At 38.3% G+C, this 27,255-nt stretch overlaps 1 protein-coding gene across 1 annotated transcript in view; it reads right to left on the bottom strand.

Moving 5' to 3' along the window:
• Positions 1 to 7,493: 7,493 nt before the first annotated feature.
• Positions 7,494 to 27,255, bottom strand: part of LOC128648335 (putative N-acetyltransferase 8B) — a 41,681-nt gene continuing 21,919 nt past the window's right edge. The window contains exon 2 of the mRNA XM_053700940.1: positions 7,494 to 8,717. Coding sequence (XP_053556915.1) covers positions 8,048 to 8,713 — 666 coding nt within the window. The 5' untranslated portion in view covers positions 8,714 to 8,717 and the 3' untranslated portion in view covers positions 7,494 to 8,047. The remainder of the gene's footprint in view (positions 8,718 to 27,255) is intronic.

Consider the following 27,255-nt stretch of genomic DNA (forward strand, 5'->3'; position numbering starts at 1 on the left):
GAGTTTGGCGGTAGCCATGAAAACCAGCGTTAGAGGCACCTAACGCTGGTTTTAGGCTACCGCCGGTATTTGGAGTCACTCAAAAAAGGGTCTAACGCTCACTTTTCAGCCGTGACTTTTCCATACCGCAGATCCCCTTACGTCAATTGCGTATCCTATCTTTTCAATGGGATTTTTCTAACTCCGGTATTTAGAGTCGTGTCTGAAGTGAGCGTTAGAAATCTAACGACCAAACTCCAGCCGCAGAAAAAAGTCAGTAGTTAAGAGCTTTCTGGGCTAACGCCGGTTCATAAAGCTCTTAACTACTGTACTCTAAAGTACACTAACACCCATAAACTACCTATGTACCCCTAAACCGAGGTCCCCCCACATCGCCGCCACTTTTTTTAACCCCTAATCTGCCGACCGCCACCTACGTTATACTTATGTACCCCTAATCTGCTGCCCCTAACACCGCCGACCCCTGTATTATATTTATTAACCCCTAACCTGCCCCCCACAACGTCGCCGCCAGCTACCTACAATAATTAACCCCTAATCTGCCGACAGCAAAGCGCCGCCACCTACATTATAGCTATGTACCCCTAATCTGCTGCCCCTAACACCGCCGACCCCTATATTATATTTATTAACCCCTAATCTGCCGCCCTCAACGTCGCCTCCACCTGACTACACTTATTAACCCCTAATCTGCCGAGCGGACCGCACCGCTATTATTATAAAGTTATTAACCCCTAATCCGCCTCACTAACCCTATAATAAATAGTATTAACCCCTAATCTGCCCTCCCTAACATCGCCGACACCTAACTTCAATTATTAACCCCTAATCTGCCGACCGGAGCTCACCGCTATTCTAATAAATGTATTAACCCCTAAAGCTAAGTCTAACCCTAACACTAACACCCCCCTAAATTAAATATAATTTAAATCTAACGAAATTAATTAACTCTTCTTAAATAAATTATTCCTATTTAAAGCTAAATACTTACCTGTAAAATAAATCCTAATATAGCTACAATATAAATTAAAATTATATTATAGCTATTTTAGGATTAATATTTATTTTACAGGTAACTTTGTATTTATTTTAACCAGGTACAATAGCTATTAAATAGTTAAGAACTATTTAATAGCTAAAATAGTTAAAATAATTACAAATTTACCTGTAAAATAAATCCTAACCTATGTTACAATTAAACCTAACACTACACTATCAATAAATAAATTAAATACAATTCCTACAAATAACTACAATGAAATAAACTAACTGAAGTACAAAAAATAAAAAAGAACTAAGTTACAAAAAATAAAAAAATATTTACAAACATAAGAAAAATATTACAACAATTTTAAACTAATTACACCTACTCTAAGCCCCCTAATAAAATAACAAAGCCCCCCAAAATAAAAAAATGCCCTACCCTATTCTAAATTACTAAAGTTCAAAGTTCTTTAACCTTACAAGCCCTGAACAGGGCCCTTTGCGGGGCATGCCCCAAGAAGTTCAGCTCTTTTGCCTGTAAAAAAAAACATACAATACCCCCCCCCCCAACATTACAACCAACCACCCACATACCCCTAATCTAACCCAAACCCCCCTTAAATAAACCTAACACTAAGCCCCTGAAGATCTTCCTACCTTATCTTCACCATACCAGGTTCACCGATCCGTCCTGAAGAGCTCCTCCGATGTCCTGATCCAAGCCCAAGCGGGGGGCTGAAGAGGTCCATGATCCGGCTGAAGTCTTCATCCAAGCGGGAGCTGAAGAGGTCCATGATCCGGATGAAGTCTTCATCCAAGCGGGAGCTGAAGAGGTCCATGATCCGGATGAAGTCTTCTATCAACGGCATCTTCAATCTTCTTTCTTCGGGAACCGTCATTCGGCTAGTAGGCGTCGGGAGAAGAGGATGTTCCGCGTCGGATGGAAGATGATGGCTCCCGAAGAAAGAAGATTGAAGATGCCGTTGATAGAAGACTTCATCCGGATCATGGACCTCTTCAGCTCCCACTTGGATGAAGACTAGGGTAGGGCATTTTTTTATTTTGGGGGGCTTTGTTATTTTATTAGGGGGCTTAGAGTAGGTGTAATTAGTTTAAAATTTTTGTAATATTTTTCTTATGTTTGTAAATATTTTTTTATTTTTTGTAACTTAGTTCTTTTTTATTTTTTGTACTTTAGTTAATTTCATTGTAGTTATTTGTAGGAATTGTATTTAATTTATTTATTGATAGTGTAGTGTTAGGTTTAATTGTAACTTAGGTTAGGATTTATTTTACAGGTAAATTTGTAATTATTTTAACTATTTTAGCTATTAAATAGTTCTTAACTATTTAATAGCTATTGTACCTGGTTAAAATAAATACAAAGTTACCTGTAAAATTAATATTAATCCTAAAATAGCTATAATATAATTTTAATTTATATTGTAGCTATATTAGGATTTATTTTACAGGTAAGTATTTAGCTTTAAATAGGAATAATTTTTTTAAGAAGAGTTAATTAATTTCGTTAGATTTAAATTATATTTAACTTAGGGGGGTGTTAGTGTTAGGGTTAGACTTAGCTTTAGGGGTTAATACATTTATTAGAATAGCGGTGAGCTCCGGTCGGCAGATTAGGGGTTAATAATTGAAGTTAGGTGTCGGCGATGTTAGGGAGGGCAGATTAGGGGTTAATACTATTTATTATAGGGTTAGTGAGGCGGATTAGGGGTTAGTAACTTTATAATAATAGCGGTGCGGTCCGCTCGGCAGATTAGGGGTTAATAAGTGTAGGCAGGTGGAGGCGACGTTGTGGGGGGCAGATTAGGGGTTAATAAATATAATATAGGGGTCGGCGGTGTTAGGGGCAGCAGATTAGGGGTACATAGGGATAAAGTAAGTAGCGGCGGTTTACGGAGCGGCAGATTAGGGGTTAAAAATAATATACAGGGGTCAGCGATAGCGGGGGCGGCAGAATAGGGGTTAATAAGTGTAAGGTTAGGGGTGTTTAGACTTGGGGTACATGTTAGAGTGTTAGGTGCAGACGTAGGAAGTGTTTCCCCATAGCAAACAATGTGGCTGCATTAGGAGCTGAACGCGGCTTTTTTGCAGGTGTTAGGTTTTTTTTCAGCTCAAACAGCCCCATTGTTTGCTATGGGGGAATCGTGCACGAGCACGTTTTTGAGGCTGGCCGCGTCCGTAAGCAACTCTGGTATCGAGAGTTGCATTTGCGTTAAATATGCTCTACGCTCCTTTTTTGGAGCCTAACGCTGACATTATATGGACTCTCAATACCAGAGTTATTTTAAAGGAGCGGCCAGAAAAAAGCCAGCGTTAGCTACGTGGGTCGTTACCGACAAAACTCTAAATCTAGCCGTTATTTAATTATAGTGTAGTGTTTGGTGTAATTGTAGCTTAGGTTAGGTTTTATTTTACAGGTATATTTGTATTTATTTTAACTAGGAAGTTATTAAATAGTTAATAACTATTTAATAAGAAAAAGCAACAAGAAAGAGGCGCCAATGGTGCAGGTCAATGGAGATTTTTGGTCTAACATACGTATGTGAACACTAGGTACTCACAATATGAGAAGGCACTCAGTTGTGCCGGTGGATACAGGCTGGGTTTTAACAGCAATCCAGCTGGCTGAACTAGGAAGCCGCTCTCTATCAGCATCCAGTAGGAGGAAATCTAAAAAGTATAAGCAGGGATAGAGGCGCCAATGGTGCAGGTAAATGGTGGTACAGATAGCAGTAATAGCCCAGTATACACAGGGTACTCACATTTATGGAAGGCACTCACTTGTACCTATAGAGACGGGCTGGATTTTAGCAGCAATCCAGCTAGCTGGTCCAGGGTGAGCTGGCTGGTTCGTGGGTGTTAGAGTGCAGATACTCTAAAGTAGCATAGCAAGGCAGTACCATATATAACACTGCGAGTGGATTTATATAAAAAATGAATTTATTTAAAATGTATAAAAAAGTTTGCCACTCATAACAGTATTCCTGATGTACCATTTATTTCTTTAAACACTGTTATGAGTGGCAAACTTTTTTATACATTTTAAATAAATTCATTTTTTATATAAATCCACTCGCAGTGTTATATATGGTACTGCCTTGCTATGCTACTTTAGAGTATCTGCACTCTAACACCCACGAACCAGCCAGCTCACCCTGGACCAGCTAGCTGGATTGCTGCTAAAATCCAGCCCGTCTCTATAGGTACAAGTGAGTGCCTTCCATAAATGTGAGTACCCTGTGTATACTGGGCTATTACTGCTATCTGTACCACCATTTACCTGCACCATTGGCGCCTCTATCCCTGCTTATACTTTTAATAACTATTTAATAACTATTCTACCTAGTTAAAATAAATACAAACTTGTCTTTAAAATAAAAATAAACCCTAAGCTAGCTACAATGTAACTATTAGTTATATTGTAGCTAGCTTAGGGTTTATTTTATAGGTAAGTATTTAGTTTAAAAAAGGAATAATTTATTTAATTATAGGAATATTTATTTATATTTATTTAAATTATATTTAAGATAGGGGGTTAGGGTTAGACTTAGGGGTTAATAACTTTATTATAGTGGCGGCGACGTTGGGGGCGGCAGATTAGGGGTTAATCATTGTAGGCAGGTGTTAGCAACATTGGGGGTGGCAGATTAGGGGTTAATATAATGTAGGGTTCAGCGATGTTGGGGGCAGCATATTAGGGGTTCATAAGTATAATGTAGGTGGTGGCGGTGTCCAGAGCGGCAGATTAGGGGTTAATAATATAATGCAGGTGTATGCGATGTCGGGGGCGGCGGCTTAGGGGATAATAAGTGTAAGATTAGGGGTGTTTAGACTCTGGGTTCATGTTAGGGTGTTAGGTGTAGACATAAATGAGTTTCCCCATAGGAATCAATGGGGCTGCGTTAGGAGCTGAACGCTGCTTTTTTGCAGGTGTTAGTTTTTTTTTCAGCCGGCTCTGCCCCATTGATTCCTATGGGGAAATAGTGCATGAGCACATTTTGCCAGCTTACCGCTACTGTGCAGTGCTGGTATTGAGGCGAAATGTGGAGCTCTACGCTCACTTTTTTTGCGGCTAACGCCGGGTTTCTAAAGACCCGTAATACCAGCGTTACTGTAGGTGAGCGGTAAGGAAAACCTGTGCGTTAGCCACGCACACCATTACCGACAAAAACACGTAATCTAGCCGTAAATTTCTTGTGTAGATTTAGTGACAGAATCCATCTGATCCATTATAGCATATGGCAAAACAAAGCAATAAACACTAAAACCCCTTAAAAAGCTCTTAAGGAATGAAAACCACTAACCCTCTCCTAAGTAACTTTAAAAAGTCACATGTACAATGCACGCTAATCCAAACTGCAAAACAAAGCAGGAGAAATTAACATTAAATCCAAGGACAGATAATGCTCCTCAGTAGGGATGGGCGAATGTGTTTATATCCGAATTCGAATGTTAGAACGAATGTTATTGTAGAAATTCGATTTACATAGATTGTTGATAAGAACGAATATTCTTAAAAATTCGATTTTCGAATGTTATTTACAGTTTTCGAGAATGATACATTCAAATATCACATTCCAATTCGAATATTACATTTATAAAACACAATTGTAGACTAGAAGCACTATTTCGAATGTCACATTTATAAAACACAGTATTAGACTAGAAATACTAATTCGAATGTCACATTCGAATCGAATGTCACATTCGAATCGAATATCACATTCGAATCGAATATCACATTTAAGACACAGTATTATACTAGAAATACTATTTCAAATTCGAATGTGACATTCGAATTCGAATGTAACATTCAAATTCGAATATTACATTTATTAAACACAGTTGTAGACTAGAAATACTATTTCAAATTTGAATGTCACATTCGAATTCGAATATTACATTTCGAAATTTAATGAATACATAGCTAAACATTCTATTATTCAAATGAATATTTTCGAATTTTATTGAAAAATTCGAAAACGAAAATTTGAAAATAGAATGTTAGAAAGTTATATAAACATTCGAAATTCGATTCGAACGAACGAACTAATGTATCAAAATTTGTTTTAAATTTCGAATTTTTAGAAACATTCGCCCATCCCTTCTCTTCAGTGTGCACAAAAAATATGACAACTCAAAAAAGTGAAATTAGCGCACCAAAACCCAACGCGCGCATAAACGGCTGTATGTGCACTAACCCAACAAGGGTAAACCATTGCACGGTTAAACTATAGAAATTCTTAAGTGTTAACCCTTTAACATGCATAATCCCTGATGCTCGCAAAACTGCAGTTAATAGCAACTAGGAACAGTCCCAGGGCCGTATATTAGCAAATTGTGAATAACTATAAAAGTGCCTAAAACATAGCTATATAAGTGTCTAAATGTTAATAAAAAGATACTTACCAATAAACACTCATCCACTAGCAAACAAGCAGCAGATAGCCAAACCAGTACTGAAACATATCAGCAGAGGTTATGGAATAGCGTAGGCTGACCATATTGCCGCTTTAAAAAGGGACACATATGAAAAATACATATGTCAGGGTTGTTTTCAGGACTGTTTAAAGAAATGGTTTTGTATAAGAACCCTCACATATGTATTTTTCATATGTGTTCCTTCTTAAAGCGGCAATATGGTCAGCCTAGGAATAGGAGTATTGTAGATCCATATAGGCAGGCAAAAGACAAGTCCCTGCGACCAATTAGAGGGTTTATGAAACATTTCCCATTAAAGGGACACTGAACCCAAATTTTTTCTTTCGTGATTCAGATAGCGCATGGAATTTTAAACAACTTTCTAATTTACTCCTATTATCAATTTTTCTTCGTTCTCTTGCTTTCTTGCTTTGAAAAAGAAGGCATCTAAGCTATTTTTTTGGTTCAGAACCATGGAAAGCACTTGTTTATTGGTAGGTGAATTTACCAACCAATCAGTAAGAACAACACAGTGTGTTCACCAAAAATGGGCTGGCATCTAAACTTACATTTTTGCATTTCAAGTAAAGATACCAAGAGAATGAAAAGAATTTGATAATAGGAGTAAATTAGAAAGTTGCTTAAAATTGCATGCTCTATCTGAATCACGATAGAAAAAAATTGTGTTTAGTGTCCCTTTAAGTGTAAAAAGAATCACAAACCATACCCCATATAAATCCCTCTGACAAGCACTGAACTCTGAGGGGAAACCAGGCCTCAATATAGACTGGAAAACTCTCTCTCTGAAGATTCAACTGCTCATATTCACTCTTCAACCACCTCCAGTGGGGGCAAAGCAAAGACTAAGGTATGTGTGAGGTAAGAGGGGTTTTATAGAGCTCTTGGGTTTGGGGAATCTTATTGCCTCCTCCTCCTAGTGGTTGAGAAGAGTAATTCCAAAGAGTACCTGTTGCTGTGGAGGTTGCATGGTAAGTTTTCCTTCTCTGGGAAGCCAGTTGGTTGCACTAGGGCTTATACTACCAACAAATGTCTGTGTGCAATAAAAGGAATATGAAACCACATTTTTTTATTTCATGATTCAGATAAAAGATACAATTTTATAAAATTTTCCAATTTTCTTCTATTATGCAATTTTCTTTGTTCCTTATGTGCCTGGAAGACTATACAGCAACAGTTGGCTTTTGAGTACACAATGACACAAGTCTTTTCACAATGAATAGCATTCTTAAAATAAATGTTGAATTTACATGTTAGACACCATATAATTTGTGTATTAATATAGTAGCTCAAACAGTCATATTTGCAAGGCCAATTGTTCCTTGCTATTTGGAAAGACATCTTTCTGTGGTCCAAGAACAATATTTTTCTTGAGGAAGTTCTCTCATTCAAACTGAGCATTTTCCTTAAATTTTTATATTTATTTTTCCACAATTTCTAAACCTATTTCCACAACAAAAATAAGAAATAGAGAGAAATATTAATTTAATAAACAATAAAACAAAGGAGGTCACAGAGGAAGAAATGGTGAGGTTAGAAATTAAACAGAACAAAATCCTGTTCATTAGTCGCCCTACAAGTGAAAAGTAGTGCATGAAAAATATTATCTTGGTCTTGGTAGATCATATTGGTAAGTGAGGAACCTGAAATCTGTAAGTTTTGCTGTAATTTTTGGGTAATAAAAAGTATGAATGAACTTGAATCCCATTTTCTCATAAAGCCGCTGAGCAGCTAGCTGAGCTAAAGTTGTATCCAGGACCACAGCCTCACATCCCCTGTCTCGGGCAAAGTCAATAAGTGTCCTACACAAAGCAGTTGCAACTCCTTTGCCTCTGTGACTCTCGGCTACAGATAATCTCTTCAGTTCCACATACTGATCTGCAAGGGGTGAGGGAACAGCAGCCACTATTCCCACTGGCTGACCAGATGATTCAGCCACCCAGAAGCAATAACCGTCTCTCTCCAGGTAGTACTTGGGAATGTTCTTCATGTCATCAGACAGGCAATACTGGATATATGAACTGTAAAGGTCTCTGGTGCACAGCCAGAGAAGAGCCAGTGCCAAGGTCACACACAAGATGGAAAGAGGAATAGATTGAGTGGTCAAGAGAGGAATCAGAAACACAAGAAACATACAAATCCATACACGAGGAAGTCTGAGAGCATGATCAAAGGCTTCCCGGGTGTTTTCCAGAAGACCCTGAGCAAAAAGGTCCCTTGCCACCTCATAGTCTGAGTTCTTGTACAGACGAATATGGTAATCAGACATGTTCCTGCAGAGAAAGATAAAGAAGAATTAGTGTCCTCTATTACTGTAGGTGTAAAACACATTGCTAATCTAGAAATTGTTTTAGGGTATATTATTAGTATTTATTAGCCAATGAGCATTAGCAGAAAGCACTTATGAACCAATGAGTAATAAGTGACTGGGTTCTATGAATCTGGTATCCCTCTACTTGCAAGCCCAGACAGTTTATTAATAGCGGCCTTAAAGAGGGAATATCAGCATATCACATGACAGTGGAGTAATAAGGTATCTAAGTTACCGATCCAACCCTAACCCTAATGAGGTATCTAAGTTACCATCCAACCCAAACACTAATGAGATATCTAAGTAACCATCCAACCCTAACCCTAATGAGATATCTAAGTAACCATCCAACACTAACCCTAATGAGATATCTAAGTAACCATCCAACCCTAACCCTAATGAGATATCTAAGTAACCATCCAACACTAACCCTAATGAGATATCGAAGTTACCATCCAACCCTAACCATAATGATATATCTAAGTTACCATTCCACCCTGACCCTAATGAGGTAACACTGCTTGATTAAACAACACAGTTTGACATAAGAAATATGGAAATAGACTTTTCTCCAGCATGAGGAGGGTGAAGCTTAACCTCCCTTACTGTTTGTTGTCAAAGATCACTGCATTTGTAGATTTTCTCACTGAAAGGAGTGAGGTGGTGATTTTAGCTGGGGTTGGTCACTGGTTTACTTGTGTCATTAAAGGAACACTGAACCCCAATGTTTTTTCTCGTGATTTAGAAAGAGCATGCATTTTTTTTTTATATATCTTTATTTATACTCCAACAGTGTAAAAATGATATACAGAAAATAACATTGGCTTTTCATCACATCGCTCAGAATGTAAGAAAGAAAAAACAAAAATAGTCATTGCACAGAAAATTTTCATATTGATACAAAAAACATAAAGGAAATAAATATAAAGCCCACAAGTCCTTATTTGACTCCAATAGAGAAAACAAAGAAACCAAAGTAAATGATTACTAAAAAAAACCAACCCTCTATTGGTGATATAACTATACTCTGTTGGTTATTTTAATTTTTATTCCCTCTAACTTATTTCACGAAACAAACACAACAACAACAACAAAACAAAAACAAACAAACAAAACAAAAGAAAAAAAAAAGAAAAAAAGGAAACCCCCCCCCCACTCATCCAGTCCCCCTCCTCCACTCCCTACAAATATCTACCAATTTCCTAGTAAGACTATTTCTGAATTTTGAAATGGAAAAAGTATAAGATTTATTTCTGTAGTGGGAAGTATCTTTAAAAAAATTGCCCACTTATCGAAGAATTTCCTAATATCCTGTTCGTTAACTTCGGTAATACTTGGGAGAGCTCGGTTTTTCCATTTTTTGCTTATTAAATATCTGGCAGTGAGAATAGAAGAGATTACAATTTGTTCACTAATATACCTAACAGGTGTTTTATTTACACAGAATATTATCTGAAAAAAGGGACGCAGAAGCTATCTTTAATACGTTTTTTAGACAGTATTCTAGTTTGGACCAAAAGTTCCTTATTTTTGGGCATGACCAGAACATATGCATTAGATCTGCTGTGTAATATGAACATTTAGGGCATTTATTAAATCCAGAATTACCACATCTGAGGCCTCTCCTGGGAGTAAAATATGCCCTATGTAAAATCTTAACCTGTGACTCACGCCCGGTGGCAGAGAGTGTGGTCTGGGCAACTTTGTTCATTGATATTTGGAGCAGCTTTGACTCGATATTGCTATAAGGAATTAATATATTCCAATCTGCTGCCAATTTAGTACCTATGAGGTGATAGCAAAAGGCAATTGACAGATGCCCATTTCTAGCTAAGACAAGCCAGTACTCCAATTTTCCTAGTCCCCAGTTCCAGCCTCTTTCTTTAGTTAATTCCAGCACAAAATGTCTTGCCTGTAGATAGGCAATGAAGTCTTTGTTGGATAAATGAAATTCTGTTTTTAATTCCTGAAACGTTTTGATGCAACCCCTATCTCTGTCTATCATCTGACAGGCTTTGCTCAAACCGGCATTATGCCAACTTCTAAAAACAGAAGAGTTTAGGCCTGCCAAAAATTTAGGATTCCCTATGAAAGGTAGGTAATAAGAGGCTTTGACGTTAATTGAAAGGAGAGTGGCGATTTTATACCATGCCTTAAGTGGATTGAAAATTGTTTTCAATTTCTTAATTTCCACCCGGTATTTCCTTGGGTACAGAGTGTATTAGTGCCGATGGAAGGTATGGAGTGCAGATATTGGTTTCAAGCTCATTATTCAGCATATAATTATTAAGTAAGATCCAATCAATTGCTATCAGGGCAAGGAGATTGTAGTGCCTTGGTCTGGTAAAGCCAGTCCACCATATTCCTTCGGCACTGAAAGTTTAGCCAGGGAAATCTTAGATCTTTTCTCCTGCCAAAGGAACCGTATAAGCGAGCTATTAATGGAGCGAATATATTTTTCATGCAAGATTATCGGGGTATTCTTAAGAATATAAAGCAGCTTTGGGAGAAGAACCATTTTAAATAATGCAATGCGTCCAGAAATTGATATAGGTAAATTTTGCCATAACTTAAGTTTTCCTCTAATATAGTTCAATATCGGTGGAATATTAAGATTATAAAGATCTGAGAATTTAGCTGGGATATGAATCCCGAGGTACTTGAAGGAATCCGTAACCTCTCGAAAAGGTATACTTGAAAAAGAAGTAGCATTCTTCCTAAGCCAAAGGATTTCTGATTTTGTCATATTAACTTTATACCCAGAGAAGGATCCGAACTGGTCCATTATCTGGATCAGCTTCTGAATATTTACTTTAGTATTGGCCAAATATAGAAGTAGGTCATCTGCATATAATCCAATTTTTATCTCATATTTATGTATTTTTATGCCCTCAAGGGATTGCCTTATCCAAATAGCCAAAGGTTCTATGGCAATATCAAAGAGGAGTGGAGAGAGGGGGCACCCCTGACGCGTCCCCCTACCCAATAGTATGTTAGAAGAGAGGTTACCATTCACTATCAATCTTGTAGAGGGTTGACTATATAAGTTCTCTACAAATTTAGAAAAGTTGCCTCCCATGCCGAAATGTGTTAATGATGTTAATATGTGTTCGTGAAAGATGGAGTCGAAGGCTTTTTCGGCATCAATAGATAGAATAGCAAAGTCAGGGGTGCCCCTGTCTCCACCTTCCGAACCTATCAGATTCCAAAAATGTTCCATCACAACCAGGAGCTCTCTGATTTTTGCGGAGGAGTTACGTTTATTTAGGAATCCTGCCTGATCGATATGAATGATTTTTCCAAGTAACCCTTGTAGTCTAGCTGCTAAGATTGTAGTAAGAATTTTGTAATAAGAGTTCAGAAGAGCTATTGGCCTATATGATTCCTTGTGAGAGGGGTCTTTACCGCTTTTAAGTATTAAGGTCGTAAACGATGAAGAGAAAGAGGGCGGAACAGGTTTAGTATTTATATAGAAGTTATTAAAGAGAGTACATAGGTGGGGGGCACTTTCTGAAGATAGTATTTTATAGAACTCGCTAGGAAGTTCATCAGGACCAGCTGCTTTATTGGGAGACAAATTAAAGATTACTTTCTCGACTTCATCTGTAGTAATAGGAGAGTTTAAAGTATCAGCATTTTCTGGTGATAATATGGGATAGGTAATTTTACTCCAGAACTCATTAGAGTTCTTTACATCATATGTTCTGCATGCGTATATTTCCTGAAAGTATTCAAATTATGCCTGTGAAATATCTTCAGATGTTAACAGTTGCTTCCCTTTGTAGTGAAGTTGTTCTATAACAGATTGCTTTTTCTCATTTTTAACAAGTTTAGCCAGCATTCTGCCAGTTTTGTTTCCATACCTATACATTTTAGCCTGAATTCTAAGTTCCTTTTGAGACTCTTGTTGCAATATAAGTGTATCCCTTTCAGTTTTAGCGCAAACGTATTTTGCCCAGTTTAAGGGAATTTTATCCAGTAAAAATTGGTTATATGAATTTATCAAAAATGTACCTACTTCTCTTTCTCTTAGTCTTATCTTTTTGAAGAGTGCACTCCTATACGCTATTATTTCGCCTCTCATTACTGCTTTAGCCACCTCCCAAAATGTTTCAGGGCGATCTAGATATTCTCTATTGAAATGTACATATTCTTGAAATTTACTTTTAAGCCATCCTTTGAACTTAAAATCAGAAGCCAGAAAGTAGGGAAATAAGAAACGTGATGGGGTAGGTTGAAAATGCGTCTTTTGAAACTCAAGTGAAATAGGGGCATGATCTGATAATATAATCTGTGATATTTCAGATTTAACCTGGGATGTGGGTATATGTTCATCTATCAGAAACAGGTCAATCCGTGAGAGGGTTTTGTGAGCTTTAGAGAGGCACGTATATCTCTGGACATCCGGGTTCTGGGTTCTCCAGATATCACGTAATCCTAAATTCTGTATGACTTTTTTAAACATCTTGGCTTCCAAGTTGTCTTTTTTTTGTTTCAGCTGCTTAGTATTACATCTGAGCGTATCAATTGGGCATTGTGGTGCCATGTTAAAATACCCACCAATAATTAAGTACCCTGTGGTATATAAAAGTAATTTGGACTGGAGCATATCCCAGAACTCAGAGTCAAATACATTAGGACCATAAACGTTACAAAGTGTATACACCTTTTGGGCAATTTTAACCTTAAGTAGAACATATCTCTCCCCAGGGTCGGCCTCAGAGTGGACACTTTCCAGATTAATTTTTTTCCCCAACAGTATAGCTACCCCACCCCTCCTCCTCACTCCTGGCGCAAAGAAGACTTCTTTTACCCAAGAGGTTTTTAATTTTAGAGATTCTTCTGTACTCAAATGTGTTTCCTGTATAAAACCTATATCCGTTTGTGCTCTCTGTAACTGGGTGAGGATAGCTTTTCTTTTAATGGGTGTTTTAATACCGCCCACATTCCAAGAAGTTATTTTACATTTATCTATGATTGTTACTTTTTATATAGCCAGAGGGAGAGGAGGAAGGGGAGGGAAAAAACAACAACCCCTCGTCCTGTGTCTCGCTTCCGAGTTTCACGGGGTTCCCCAATTTAAGACCTGCGTTTCGCTTAAACAATTCATTTATGTGATTCAGCTAAGCTCTTGCTAAGAAGGTATATCAAGAGAGTTAAAAAAAGTTTCAGCTTTATGAGCTTCTTCAAACCAGTGCGTGGCCTCATTAACTGTGACTTTGAGTTTAGAAGGGTAAGTTATAGTGGCTCAATATCCATGCTGAATAAACTTAGAGCACATAGGGGCCAATTCCCTTCTTTTTGATGCTGTGTCTGCCGAAAAATCTTGGAAAATAAGAATTGAAACCCCTCCACTATTAATTGGCTGATATTTGCGGTAATGTTGAAGTAGAACAATCTTGTCTTAAAAATTTAATAACTTTGCTATTACAGGTCTGGGTGTATTCTTGCCTTTGTTATCTGTACGGGGTGGGCCAAGCCTATGTGCTCTTTCAACGAGAATGGGTTGATAGTCAGATGGGATCTTAAGGATTTTAGGTAATGTTTTTGAAATAAAAGAGGAAAGGTTTTCATATTGTTGCTCTTCTGGGAGACCTATAACTCTTATATTATTTCTCCTAGAGCGGTTTTCTAGGTCCTCAATCTTGCTATGAATTTTTTGGAAATTAGTATTTAGGACTTCCAATTTAGAGTTATGTGAGACTGTTAAGTCTTCCAAGTCTTACACCCTCTGTTCGACTTCTTGTAGTCTATTAGAGAACTGGCGGACTTCCTGGGTTAATACCAGTATGTCCTGCTTAATTTCGGTTCTGAGGGCGTCAAACTTGGGAGAGAGAGCCTCTGAAATGCTGGCCACTAAGTTCTGAATATTAGCTGCCTCCTGTACTAGAGTTGTATTTAGTGAAGTTGTTTGGCTGTCAGTAGTGTTCTCTAAAGTGCTTTTGGATTTTTTATCCCAGTTTCGGGCCGCCATGGCGGGCGAAGGGGTTCTGGACAAATTATGAAGAAATTTGTCCATGTGCTGGGGGTGAAAAAGTGAGTTGTAAAAATTAAATTAATTGCTGAATTTACTTATACTGGAAGTGTAAGGGAAGTGAGATATAAGATAATTGGACCCCTCAGGGGGGGATTTTGAAAAGGAAAGTAAGATAGTGGGGGTGTGAAAAGTGAAGGTTACATATTGAGGGGGATGGGGGGGAGGGGAAGTGAAGTGAGGAAGAGTGAGTTAATTGATTTTGTGTTATTATCCCGCCAGGGAGGCACGAGCAGGGGATATGTTGTTCTTAATTCTTTAAGTAAATTTATAAAAAGTAGTAAAGCACTGAGGGGAAAAACAAAAACAAAAAAAAAACAACAGAAAGGCCAGCAGCCCTTCCTACTCTCAGTTTAAGTGCAAGAGGAAGTCACAGTTTAGCAGTATGTCTCAACAGAAGCTAGAAGGACTATTACTTATCTCAGTGGTCCAAGAAATAGAAGGTTTTTAAATCAGTTACGAGTAAGATTTTTACCGTTATAGGTTCTTATTAAATTTTAAGACCCTTATCACATGCCCCAGAGAGATGTCTTTTCGCTACTTCACGGCCCTTTCTAATTTCAGTTTAAGTACAGGAAATAGACACAGTTCAACAATATATATCAACAAGTAGAACCTTTGCCAGTTAACTCAAATTACTATGAGTAGAATATATTTATATTGGATACAAAAGGGATATTATTTATGTAGATTTTATTGGATTTTTAGTTATTTCAGCAGATAGATGTCTGTCCTTTTCTTTCCCTCCTCTTTTTTAAAGGTTGGTGGGTGCGTTTAGTTGCGCTCCCTAGGGCCTAGTATTTAAGTCTTTTAGAAAATATCTTTAATTGTCAGTGATGGCAGGCCTATAAAGTTAATTATTGAGTGTCATTAATTACCCTCTTAGCACAGCAAAAAATCTTTAAGTGAAAACTGCCTATATCCCCTGTATAATAGGATATTACCATACTATAGATTTTTGTTACCGTTTTTAACCCCTTAACGACCAACGACGTATGGGGTACGTCCTGCAAAAAAATGCAGTTAACGACCAAGGACGTACCCTGTACGTCGTTGGTCTTTGAAAGCAGTGGAAGCGATCCTGATCACTTCCAACTGCTTTCATGTTATAGCAGTGATGCCTCGATATTGAGTCATCCTGCTATAACATTTTTTAGCCGTCCGATGCAGAGAGAGCCACCCTGTGGCCCTCTCTGCATCGGCCATTGATGGCCATGTTCGTTGGTGGGTGGGAGCTTACCAAGGGAGGCGGGTGGGCGGCCATCGGTGGGAAGGGGGGCGGGATCGATTGCGGGTGCGCGCGCGTGCACGGGAGCGGGGGTGCGCGCGCGCGGGCGGGTGGGAACCCTACACTATGAAACAATGATGGTACTCGGTGGGAGTGAGGGTGGGCAGCTCAAAACTTTAGCAGCTCAAATGTTTAGCGATCTGGTAGGGGTTGGGGGGTTGGGGGTTGAGGGAGGGCAGCTACACTACAGAAAATAGTATTTTTAAAAAAAAAAATAAAAAAAAACATATTTCATTTCAAACTGGGCACTGGCAGACAGCTGCCAGTACCCAATATGGTGCAATAAGGCAGAGAGAGGGGGGGTTAGAGAGCTGTTTGGGGGGGGATCAGGGAGGTTGGGGGCTAAGGGAGGATACTACAGAACAGAATTATTATTGTTTTTAAAAAAAAAAACAAAAAAACTCTTATTTTAGTACTGGCAGACTTACTGCCAGTACTTAAGATGGCGGGGACAATTGTGGGGTGGGGGAGGGAAGAGAGCTGTTTGGGAGGGATCTGGGGGTGTGATGTGTCATGTGGGAGGTTGATACCTACACTAAAGCTAAAATTAACCCTGCAAGCTCGCTAAAAGCTCCCTAATTAACCCCTTCACTGCTGGGCATTATAAACGTATGGTGCGCAGCGGCATTTAGCTGCCTTCTAATTACCAAAAAGCAAAGCCAAAGCCATATATGTCTGCTATTTCTGAACAAAGGGGATCCCAGAGAAGCTTTTACAACCATTTATGCCATAATTGCACAAGCTGTTTGTAAATAATTTTAGTGAGAAACCTAAAATTGGGAAAATTTTACGTTTTATTTTTATTTGTTCGCATTTGGCGGTGAAATGGTAGCATGAAATATACCAAAATGGGCCTAGATCAATACTTTGGGTTGTCTACCTCACTACACCAAAGCTAAAATTAAAACTACAAGCTCCCTACATGCTCCCTAATTAACCCCTTCACTGCTGGGCATAATACACGTGTGGTGCGCAGCGTCATTTAGCGGCCTTCTAAATACCAAAAGGCGATGCCAAAGCCATATATGTCTGCTATTTTTGAACAAAGGGGATCCCAGAGAAACATTTACAACCATGTATGCCATAATTGCACAAGTTGTTTGTAAATAATTTCAATGAGAAACCTAAAGTTTGTGAAAACATTTGTGAAAAAGTGAACATTTTTTTTTATTTGATCGCATTTTGTAGTGAAATGGTGGCATGAAATATACCAAAATGGGCCTAGATCAATACTTTGGGATGTCTTCTAAAAAATATATATATATACATGTCAAGGGATATTCAGGGATTCCAGACAGATATCAGTGTCCCAATGTAACTAGCGCTAATTTTGAAAAAAAGTGGTTTGGAAATAGCAAAGTGCTACTTGTATTTATTGCCCTATAACTTGCAAAAAAAGCAAAGAACATGTAAACATTGGGTATTTCTAAACTCAGGACAAAATTTAGAAACTATTTAGCATGGGTGTTTTTAGTGGTTGTAGATGTGTAACAGATTTTGGGGGTTAAAGTTAGAAAAACTGCGTTTTTTTCCATTTTTTCCTCATATTTTATAATTTTTTTTACAGTAAATTATAAGATATGATGAAAATAATGGTATCTTTAGAAAGCCCATTTAATGGCGAGAAAAACGGTATATAATATGTGTGGGTACAGTAAATGAGTATGAGGAAAATTACAGCTAAACACAAACACCGCAGAAATGTAAAAATAGCCTTGGTCCCAAACGGACAGAAAATGGAAAAGTGCTGTGGTCATTAAGGGGTTAAGTCAAAGACAGCAAAATAAAGAAAAAGACATTTAACTCTTTTTCCTTTGCTTTTTTGAAGCAAGAGAAATTCCAACCTCATGTAGTAGTGTAAATGTTACACCAGCAAGAAAAAACAGCAGCACAACATCATCTTTTTGATCCTATTTCACAATATTATACACAATAATACATAGGTAATAATTGTCCCGAGGTACAAGATACAAGTTTAAATAGCCATAATCCACATAAGTGGCAAATTTATCTGAAAAGTTACAAGGATTAGTGTGTATCCTCTGTCAGTGCAAAGTGCTAAATGTACCTCTTTGTGTGAACAAGGCACCAACTTTTATCAATGTAGCTTTTAGATTCTTAACCGCAACAAAGGTGATAGATTGTTGCTTTTGTTTTTCCTTTCCATTTATCTGTGTTATCCCCTTGTGTTTGAGCGGTCAGGGTATAGGCTTTTTACTAAGCTGTCCCGGCTTAACATTACTCAAACTAGACCAGGAATGATCTGAAGCCTTATTTTCTTCAATTTAATTATTCCTCCCCTTTTTTATATGTTATGTGGCTGTTTTCATAAGCCTATTTCTTTCTGTGCACCCCGGGTTCTCCTATCCGGCTGAAGAGGTATCCTTACCTAAGCGACTCACCTCCTCCTCCGCTACACGGCTCCCCTGTGCAGATAGCCGATATCAAGTCCCGGCAGGACCGCAGACCAAGGGGGCAGGAAAGCAGCCAGGCAAGACTCCTGCAGCGGTGATCAGCGGCTCTATGCGCTATCGCAGTTTCCCTCAACCCCTCTCTCGCAGCACCGGTAGGAGAGGGGGAGGAAGGGGCAATGCCAGAAAACCTTCAGAAGGCAAGATGCAGCTCCAAACGTGGTCCTCCTATCTGCCGCCAAACCCAACACCTCCTCCCGCGCAGCCCAGGTGGGGGAGGAGGCAGCGCGACCACAGTGCAGTCACCGGGGGAAGAGGACACCCTCCAGGAGGAAACCACCGACACCTCTTCTTCCCAAATTCCAGGTAGGCACACCAGGGGCAGATTCGCAGACGGAGCAGGTGCGGAGGGGAAGCGGGAGGAGAGAGAGATTGACAGCAGGCAGTTATACGTTGACTCGCAGGGATGCAAATGAGTCCAGAACAGATTCAAACAGGCTGGACGTTTCCCTCGTTTCCTTTTATGCAGCGTTCCCAGGGGACAAGATGATCAGTGCTGCAGCAGGTATTGACAGAGATTAAGCCCGTAACTGTACTGACTTAGGCCAAAATGCAGGTAATTTTCAGCTGACAGTGGGTTGAAGTTCCACTGAATGGGCCCCAGAGATGATGGTCCAAACTATCCAGGTAGCAACCCCAAAGAGTGGGAAGGACTGGAGTGGAGAGCTCAGCAGCATGAGCTTTGCTCCTCCTCCACCGGAACCAGGGCAAGAGCATGCAATTTTAAGCAACTTTCTAATTTACTCCTATTATCAAATGTTTTTCATTCTCTTACTATCTTTATTTGAAAAAGAAGGCATCTAAGCTTTTTTTGGGTCAGACCCTGGACAGCACTTGTTTATTGGTCGGTTAAATTAATTCACCAGTCAGCAAGAACAACCCAACAAAAATTGGCCTCTAAACTTACATTCTTGCTTTTCAAATAAAGATTTCAAGAGAATAAAGAAAATTTGATAATAGGAGTAAATTAGAAAGTTGCTTAAAATTGCATGCTCTGAAATAGGAAAGTCGTTTAAAATTGCATGCTCTGAAATAGGAAAGTCATTTAAAATTGCATGCTCTAATTCCGGGGGAGGAGTCCAGGTGTGAGGACACACGCTGCACCTGTGCTGATCTATCCACCCTACAAGCTCTTGGCGAGCTACTCCCGCCCAAACCACTAACCCTGGGTGGCTTGTCCAGCGTGAAACACACCGCTGCTGGAACTCTCCTAGTGCCAAGACATTGCACTATAACTGCATGCTGCAGCAACTGGAAGCTCCTTTTTTTTGCGGCATTAAACATTTCTCCTAAAGTAACTGATCAGTGAGATAAACAAACAATTGAAAGTCCTTGTGCACGCTGAAAACCTACTACAAAAAACTGCCTCGCTACCTGCTTGCTTTACACTCGCTGAGAGACACCTTGTTCCTGCCTATCGGGCTCTGCCCTCCTGCACAGATTGACCCGTTCCCTGGGAATCCCTCAGGTGGATCCAAGTGCCCTGTACTGAGGCAAGAGGGAGCTCCTGAGACACGGCCGGACTGGGCGCTCTTACCTGATAGTCACTGTGACATGATCCTGGCGTCTTCCGGCTCCCTCTTTCTCACCTGCCGCAGACGCACCCTGGGCTGTGTATCCCTGGAAGGGCTTTGTTTCCATCTAGGCTCCGGTAGCCTACTCGTATGAAAGGGGGAGAGCCTAGCGATCTCTTGTACCTGACAGGCTGTGTTTGCTGTCCTTCTGTGTGACCCCTCCCACCGATGCTGCGAGAGGGGTAAGGACTGCTGTTGCCTGTCTGGGTCCCGCTTTGCCGACTGACGCTCCCCACAATACAGACCGCAGAGAGCCCAAAACATAACATTAAGGAGGCTATTACTGTTACACAGCCCGAGGGACGTTCCCCCTTCCACCGGTGATGCGCAGGGGGGACAGACTGCTAAGAAGATCCTGATCTTAATACGAACTATCTGCAGCTCAGAGTTGGAACCAGTAAAGTAGCTAACTAACCTGCTGCTATTTTCATTATTTTTTTTCCAAAATTCATTGGACTTTTTGTGTATGGACAAAAAATTTGATGTGCACAATACTGGCTATATTATCTCTGCATTTTATTCATGTCTTAAATTATATAGCATGGTTAACATAAAAGGTCTCCAATACAATCAAGGTTAACTATAAAGGCTAGATATCTTTGGATGTATAAACTTTTCTTTTTCCTCTAACATACCATGGTTCTAGTGTAAAAGGGCAAGGAGCTGTGTTTTGCCTGTATGCATAAATTGTAAGTTATTTGGAGGTGAAATAAGAGATAAAAACTACATGATAAATTTTTTTTAGAACCAAGGTCTCACACCAATATAATTTTTGATATTGCTAGAATAATAATCGCTAGGACTGCATTTGGTACTTCTTGCAAGGGCAAGTTTCTCAAAATAAGATGGTTGTAGCCCTGCAATCAAAAAGCAGTTGAATATTATTTTCTCTTTTCTCACTCTTGTGATTCCTTTTTCTCTTTTTGAAATTTTATATTAGGGTAAACCCCGACACTATTATAAACTTCAGGATTGTATCCTGTACCTCTCTGGGATAAAGAAAAAGGTCTCCAGGAAGATGGTTTCGCTTATGTTTCTGATACTATCAATATTGTAAATGATTACAAATTGCTGAAATAATGGCCTTGTTTATATAAACATTACTGGAAAGTAATATAATTTGAATATACTTAATTCTTATAGACAATAGCCTATGGTTATTCCTCACTTTCGAAAGGGTCATTAAGATTTAATTTAGCCAAAGAGGTAAAAGTCTCAAATTAAAGATAAAAGAATATACAATAACGGTAACTGCAGATATTGATTTCTATTCCATATTGTTCTATTCTATTCTTCCCGCCCGTACACTAATCCACCCTCACATGATTGTAGATGTTTCACATCCCACGCACTCTCACACCCTACACCTTCCCCCTCTATCCCTCATAAAAAGGGAAGAGGAATAGAAACACAGAGAAGAAAAAAGGGGCAGAAAGGGGACTAAATTCTTTTTTCTTCCCCCCCTTTTTTTTTTTTTTTCTCTTTCTCACACTCACTGCTATACCTTGCACTATTTTAAGAACACCATCACATGGATAAATTTATACACCCTCACTCTAAAAACACACCTCCCCCAATGGCGGCTAAACCAAGAGATAAACGGAACAAGGCTTCCGTAGACCCTACCGCTGAATCTCTATCACACATAAGTAACAGTCAAACATTATCTGAACCTATAGATATCCAATCTCTAGTTCAAAGAATATCAGAAGCTCTATCACCTAAATTTGAAATTTTAAGAAACGAGATTAAATCAGATATAATCCATCTAACATCAGAAGTCAGACAATTTGCAAGTAGGCTTACGGAGGCAGAACAGAGGATATCTGACCTGGAGGATAATATGATAGAGCATAATGCCAAAACCGAAACCTCAAGTAACACCCTCTTAAAATTACAAACTAAAATAGAAGATCTAGAGAACCAGGCATGCAGAAACAATCTTAGAATAATAGGTGTCCCCGAGGACAGACAAAATGAAGACCTATTCAAATTACTTACGGTAACACTCCCACAGCTCTTAAAGATTACAGATAACTTCCCTAAAACATTTATTGAAAGAGTACATAGAATTGGCCCTCCTTATTCTTCTAAAAATGCTAGACCTAGACCAATTATTGTCAAATTTTTAAATTATCAAGACAAGCTTACATTTTTGCAATCTTACCATAAATGTCAGCCCATATTCCTAGCGGAAGCGAAAATCCTACTCTTTCAAGATTATTCAATGGAGACAGTTAATAAAAGACGAGAAATTACTCCAATGTGCACAAAGTTCATTCAGCAGGGAATAAGGGCTAACATCTTGTACCCTGCCAAACTTAAGGTATACGTAGAAAATCAACCAATTGTTTTTGACACCCCAGCGGAAGCTGGAAAATTTTATGCTCAAAAATTTGCCACAGATTAATAGATCATAACCTATAGGGATACTACAGTGAATTTAATTTTTGCTGAATATAATTATGGACTCTTCCAGAAGGGTAATGAGAGAATTGAAAGGTTCAGGTTTCTCAAACACGGTCCCTCCCTCCCTCCAACCCTTCCTTTTTTCCCCCTTTTTTTTTTTTTTTTTTTTTTTTTTGTTGATGTTGTTTTTTAACAAATAATGAATACGCAAAGTAGAATTAAGCTCACTTCATGGAATATAGGTGGCCTCACATCCCCCATTAAAAGAAAAACCATATTAACCTACTTGAAGAGAATTAATACCTCTATTGCATTCCTGCAAGAAACTCATTTGAAAACTGAAGAGGTCCTCAAGCTTAAATCTACATGGGTCCAATAGGTTTTCTTCTCTCCAAGTAATAGGAGGAAAGGGGGGGTCGCTATCCTAGTAAGCAAAAATGTTAAGTACCAGGTATTACAAACAGAAAATGATACAGAAGGGAGATACATAATTTTAAAAATCAAAATTGATAACACGTTATATACATTTTGTAATATTTATGCCCCAAATGTTTTTAATGTTCCCTTTTGGGAAGTACTACAAAACAGGCTCATGACATGTGCTGAGGCATATTTGATTTTGGGCGGAGACTTTAACATGACTCCTAAATGCCCGTTGGACAGGTTAAGACAGGATCGCGCGCTAAAAAGAACCAAAAGAGATAAATTAGAATCAAAACTTTTCTCTAGAATAATGCTAAACCTAAAAGTTTGTGATATCTGGAGACAAAATCCTGACTCTCGAGAGTACACGTGCCTCTCAAAGGCACATAAATCTCTCTCAAGGATTGATCTCCTTCTATTGGATGAGAGGCTGTGTAAGTCACAGGTGAGGGCTCAAATACTTCCAATAGCTATTTCTGATCACGCCCCAATTTGTTTAGATCTTCAACCTTTTGGGAAGTACTACAAAACAGGCTCATGACATGTGCTGAGGGATATTTCTGATCACGCCCCAATTTGTTTAGATCTTCAACCATATAATAATGGGCAAAAAAATAGACGATTTTTTTTTCCAACATTCCTTGCCACTGATCTTAAATTTAAAAAATGGTCAGAAGCTAAAATTTAAAGACTATGCTTTCTTGAACCGTGACTACATCTCACGCCCTCTACTATTCTGGGAGACGGCTAAAGCAGTTTTAAGAGGGGAAATTATAGCATATAACGTAAATAGAACTAAAAAACTTAAGCAAAGAGAGGGGGAGTTGGCACGAGCGGTTTCTAATGCATATAATCTTCATTTAATTCTAAATTCCTCTCAGAGCTGGGCTAAATACACTTCAGCTCTACAAAATAGAGACTCCTTCTTGCTTTACAAAACAACACAGAAAGATGCCAGGATACAGTCAAAGTTATATCGATTTGGCAATAAAACGGGTAAATTACTAGCCAAACTCCTTAAAATTGAAAGGGGATCCCAATTGATAGATTGTATAAATACGGGAGCACAGACAGTCAATACGACTGAAGAACTCATACAATTATTCTTTAAATATTATTCTGATTTATATTCTTTTAGAAAATCTAATACACAGGCACGTGATCAATTCTGGAACGAAATTACTTTCCCCACATTACACCATGAGAACCTACAGGATCTATATGCCCCAATTACTGAAATAGAAGTATCTAAAGCAATTTTAAAAATGCCACACAATAAAGCCCCAGGCCCAGATGCATTACCGAACGAATTTTACCAAGCTCTAAATAATATCATTACACCATATTTAACCACTCTATTTAATTCTTTATATATAGAAGGAAAGGATCCAACACGTGGTTTTTCTGCATCTTACACTACCTTGATACTGAAGCCTGGGAAGGACCCAACAAAGAGGAATCATATAGACCTATCGCATTACTTAACACCGACTATAAAATCTTAACCTCAATACTAGCTCACAGACTCCAAATCATATTACCTCCTATTATCCATACAGATCAAGTTGGGTTCATACAGAGCAGAAACTCTGCCTCAAAAATATGTGAACTCTTCCTTCTTATTGACTATTTTAGAGAGTTGGATCCTCGAGAGGGGGGGGAGGGAGAGGACACCCCTGATAAGGCAATAATATCAATAGATGCCCAAAAAGCTTTTGACTCAGTCCACCACGATCATGTCATTTATACTTTAAATAATTTTGGACTGAAAGAAAACTTTACTAAGTTTGTTAGTAATCTCTACCGAAATGCTACTACAAAATTAATGGTCAATGGAAACATATCACAGGACATAGAATTACAACGTGGTACTAGACAGGGGTGCCCTCTGTCCCCCCTCCTCTTTGATCTTGCTATAGAGCCCCTTGCCATTTATATAAGACATCAAATTGATGGGATAAGGGTGGGCAGGAAAGAGTCTAAAATTGCTTTGTATGCAGATGATGTTCTTATTTATATGACCAATACAAGATTAAATATACCTAAACTTTTAAATATAGTACAACAATTTGGGTCCTTCTCAGGCTATCAGGTTAATAATACAAAATCTGAACTATTCTGGATCACTCAGACAAAAGACTCACTAGTAGAAACTCCTTTCCATACAGCTCACAATTCTTTCCGATATCTAGGAATTAACATCTCTTACGACCTAGACACCTGGTACTCGCTTAATTTTACTCCAATAATAAATAAAATTAGAGAATCCCTTAAAAATTGGCAAAATTTCCCCTTATCTTTATCAGGACGAATAGCTGCCTATAAAATGATGCTTTTACCTAAACTTCTGTACATGATACAGAATATTCCTCTTTTATCAAACGGAAAGATATAGATCTTCTTAATTCTACCCTTAGATCATTTATATGGCAGAGTAGAAAGCCCAGAATCTCTCTTAAAAAATTCTCTCTCCCATTGAAGTATGGGGGGCTTGCGCTCCCAGACATACGAGCATATAATCAAGCTTTTCTAGCTCGTACGGTAATAGATTGGGTACATTTAAAGAATTATGTAACAGATAACGAACTGGAAAAAAACATAACTTTTCCTTTAAAATTAACAGCAATGATACATAATGATCCCAATCAGATTCCGAATCAAATCAAGAAGTTAAAATCTATCTATAACCCTATTTTGGCATGGAAAAAGATCTGTATTACACTAGAGGTAGAGTACCATGTTTCCCGATATATTCCGTTTCTGGGTAATCCACAGTTTGGAGATGGTATACAGGAAGGAGTATTTAGGAAATGGAAAATACTAGGCCTTAGCAACATATATCAGATTCTAGATTTTGAGAGAAGATGTGTTAAATCATTTGAAACTTTGAGATTAGAATTTAATATACCAAACAAAAATTTTTTTGCTTACCTCCAGGCAAGACACTATGCCCTAAATCTCATCTATAAATATGGATGGAACTGGTCTCTGGATAGTGTTGGAAATTGGCTTGCTGTCTCCAAACTGAGACGCATGTCAATTGCATTTGGGTACCAATTGCTGGTATCAGTAAAGGGAGCAAAAAATATTGAAACAACCCAGAATAAGTGGAGTGCATTGATCAAACAACCTTTAGATCCTCCACTGTTCCACCAATCAATAATAGAAACTGCTCGTGCCACTCTCTCCGCTTCCTGGAGGGAATCTCATCTGAAATTGTTATACATGACCTATTTTACTCCTGAAAAAGGATATAGATGTGGAATTAGTAGCTTTAAGTCATGTCCAAAATGCTCACTTCTGAAGGCAGACCTTCAGCACATGGTATGGGCCTGCCCAAAGATCAGGAATTTCTGGTTAAAGATTCAATTCTGGTTAAACAAGATAATAGCTCCTTCCCGTATAATACTATCTTTAGAAATAATAGTTTTTCTGTTTCATTTAAATGAGGAAAATATAAAGAGAATTATCAACATGACTATTTTGGCAGCAAGATATCTTATTTTTAGTAAATGGAAACAGACAACAATTCCTAGCATAACAGAAACTAAGAACTATTTTAAAAAGCAATACATTTTGGAACAAATAGACACAGATCCAAATAATGACCGAGATATCAGAAAATTATTCTTGAAATGGTCACCATTTATTAAAGATTTGCCACCTAGTGAAGTTGACTTTTTGATATACCCCTTCAGGAACTCAGAACTGGTAATTCTTGGCATGTGGTAGTTTTTTTTTTTTTTTTTTTCTTCTTCCAAGATATTAGAGGGTCTGAGTGCAGGAACAGAGGGGGGGATGGAGGAAGAAGGAGGGGAACTAGGGAAAAGGAAAAAGAAAAGAAAACCCCTAATTCAGAATACCTAAAGTATAATTTATTGCTGTTTTATTTTTTCTGTTATATGTTAAGAATTAAATATGTAAAGATTGTACAGCTCATTATGTATATCTAAATTCCTCATAATATTTGTACATATTTGAAAAAAAATTTGTTCAATGAAATTGTATTCTGGAAAGGAATTAAATAAAATATTTTAAAAAAAAATAAAAAATAAAAAATTGCATGCTCTATCTGAATCACGAAAGAAAAAATTGGGGTTCAGTGTCCCTTTAATTCTGCAACCTTAAACAGTTAATTTATGAACATTTGTATGTGTATTGTTACAAGGGTTCTTTGGTGGAAGGCTGGTAGATGGACACATAACAAGAAAGATATTTTATCTGCTTTTACAGAACCCCACCCACCCAATTTACTTGTAACCATACAATGTATGATCTGCCCTCTCTTGTTTTGCTAGAAT

This window comes from Bombina bombina, chromosome 2 (assembly GCF_027579735.1).
Source record: "Bombina bombina isolate aBomBom1 chromosome 2, aBomBom1.pri, whole genome shotgun sequence".
In the NCBI taxonomy this organism is placed as follows: Eukaryota; Metazoa; Chordata; class Amphibia; order Anura; family Bombinatoridae; genus Bombina; species Bombina bombina.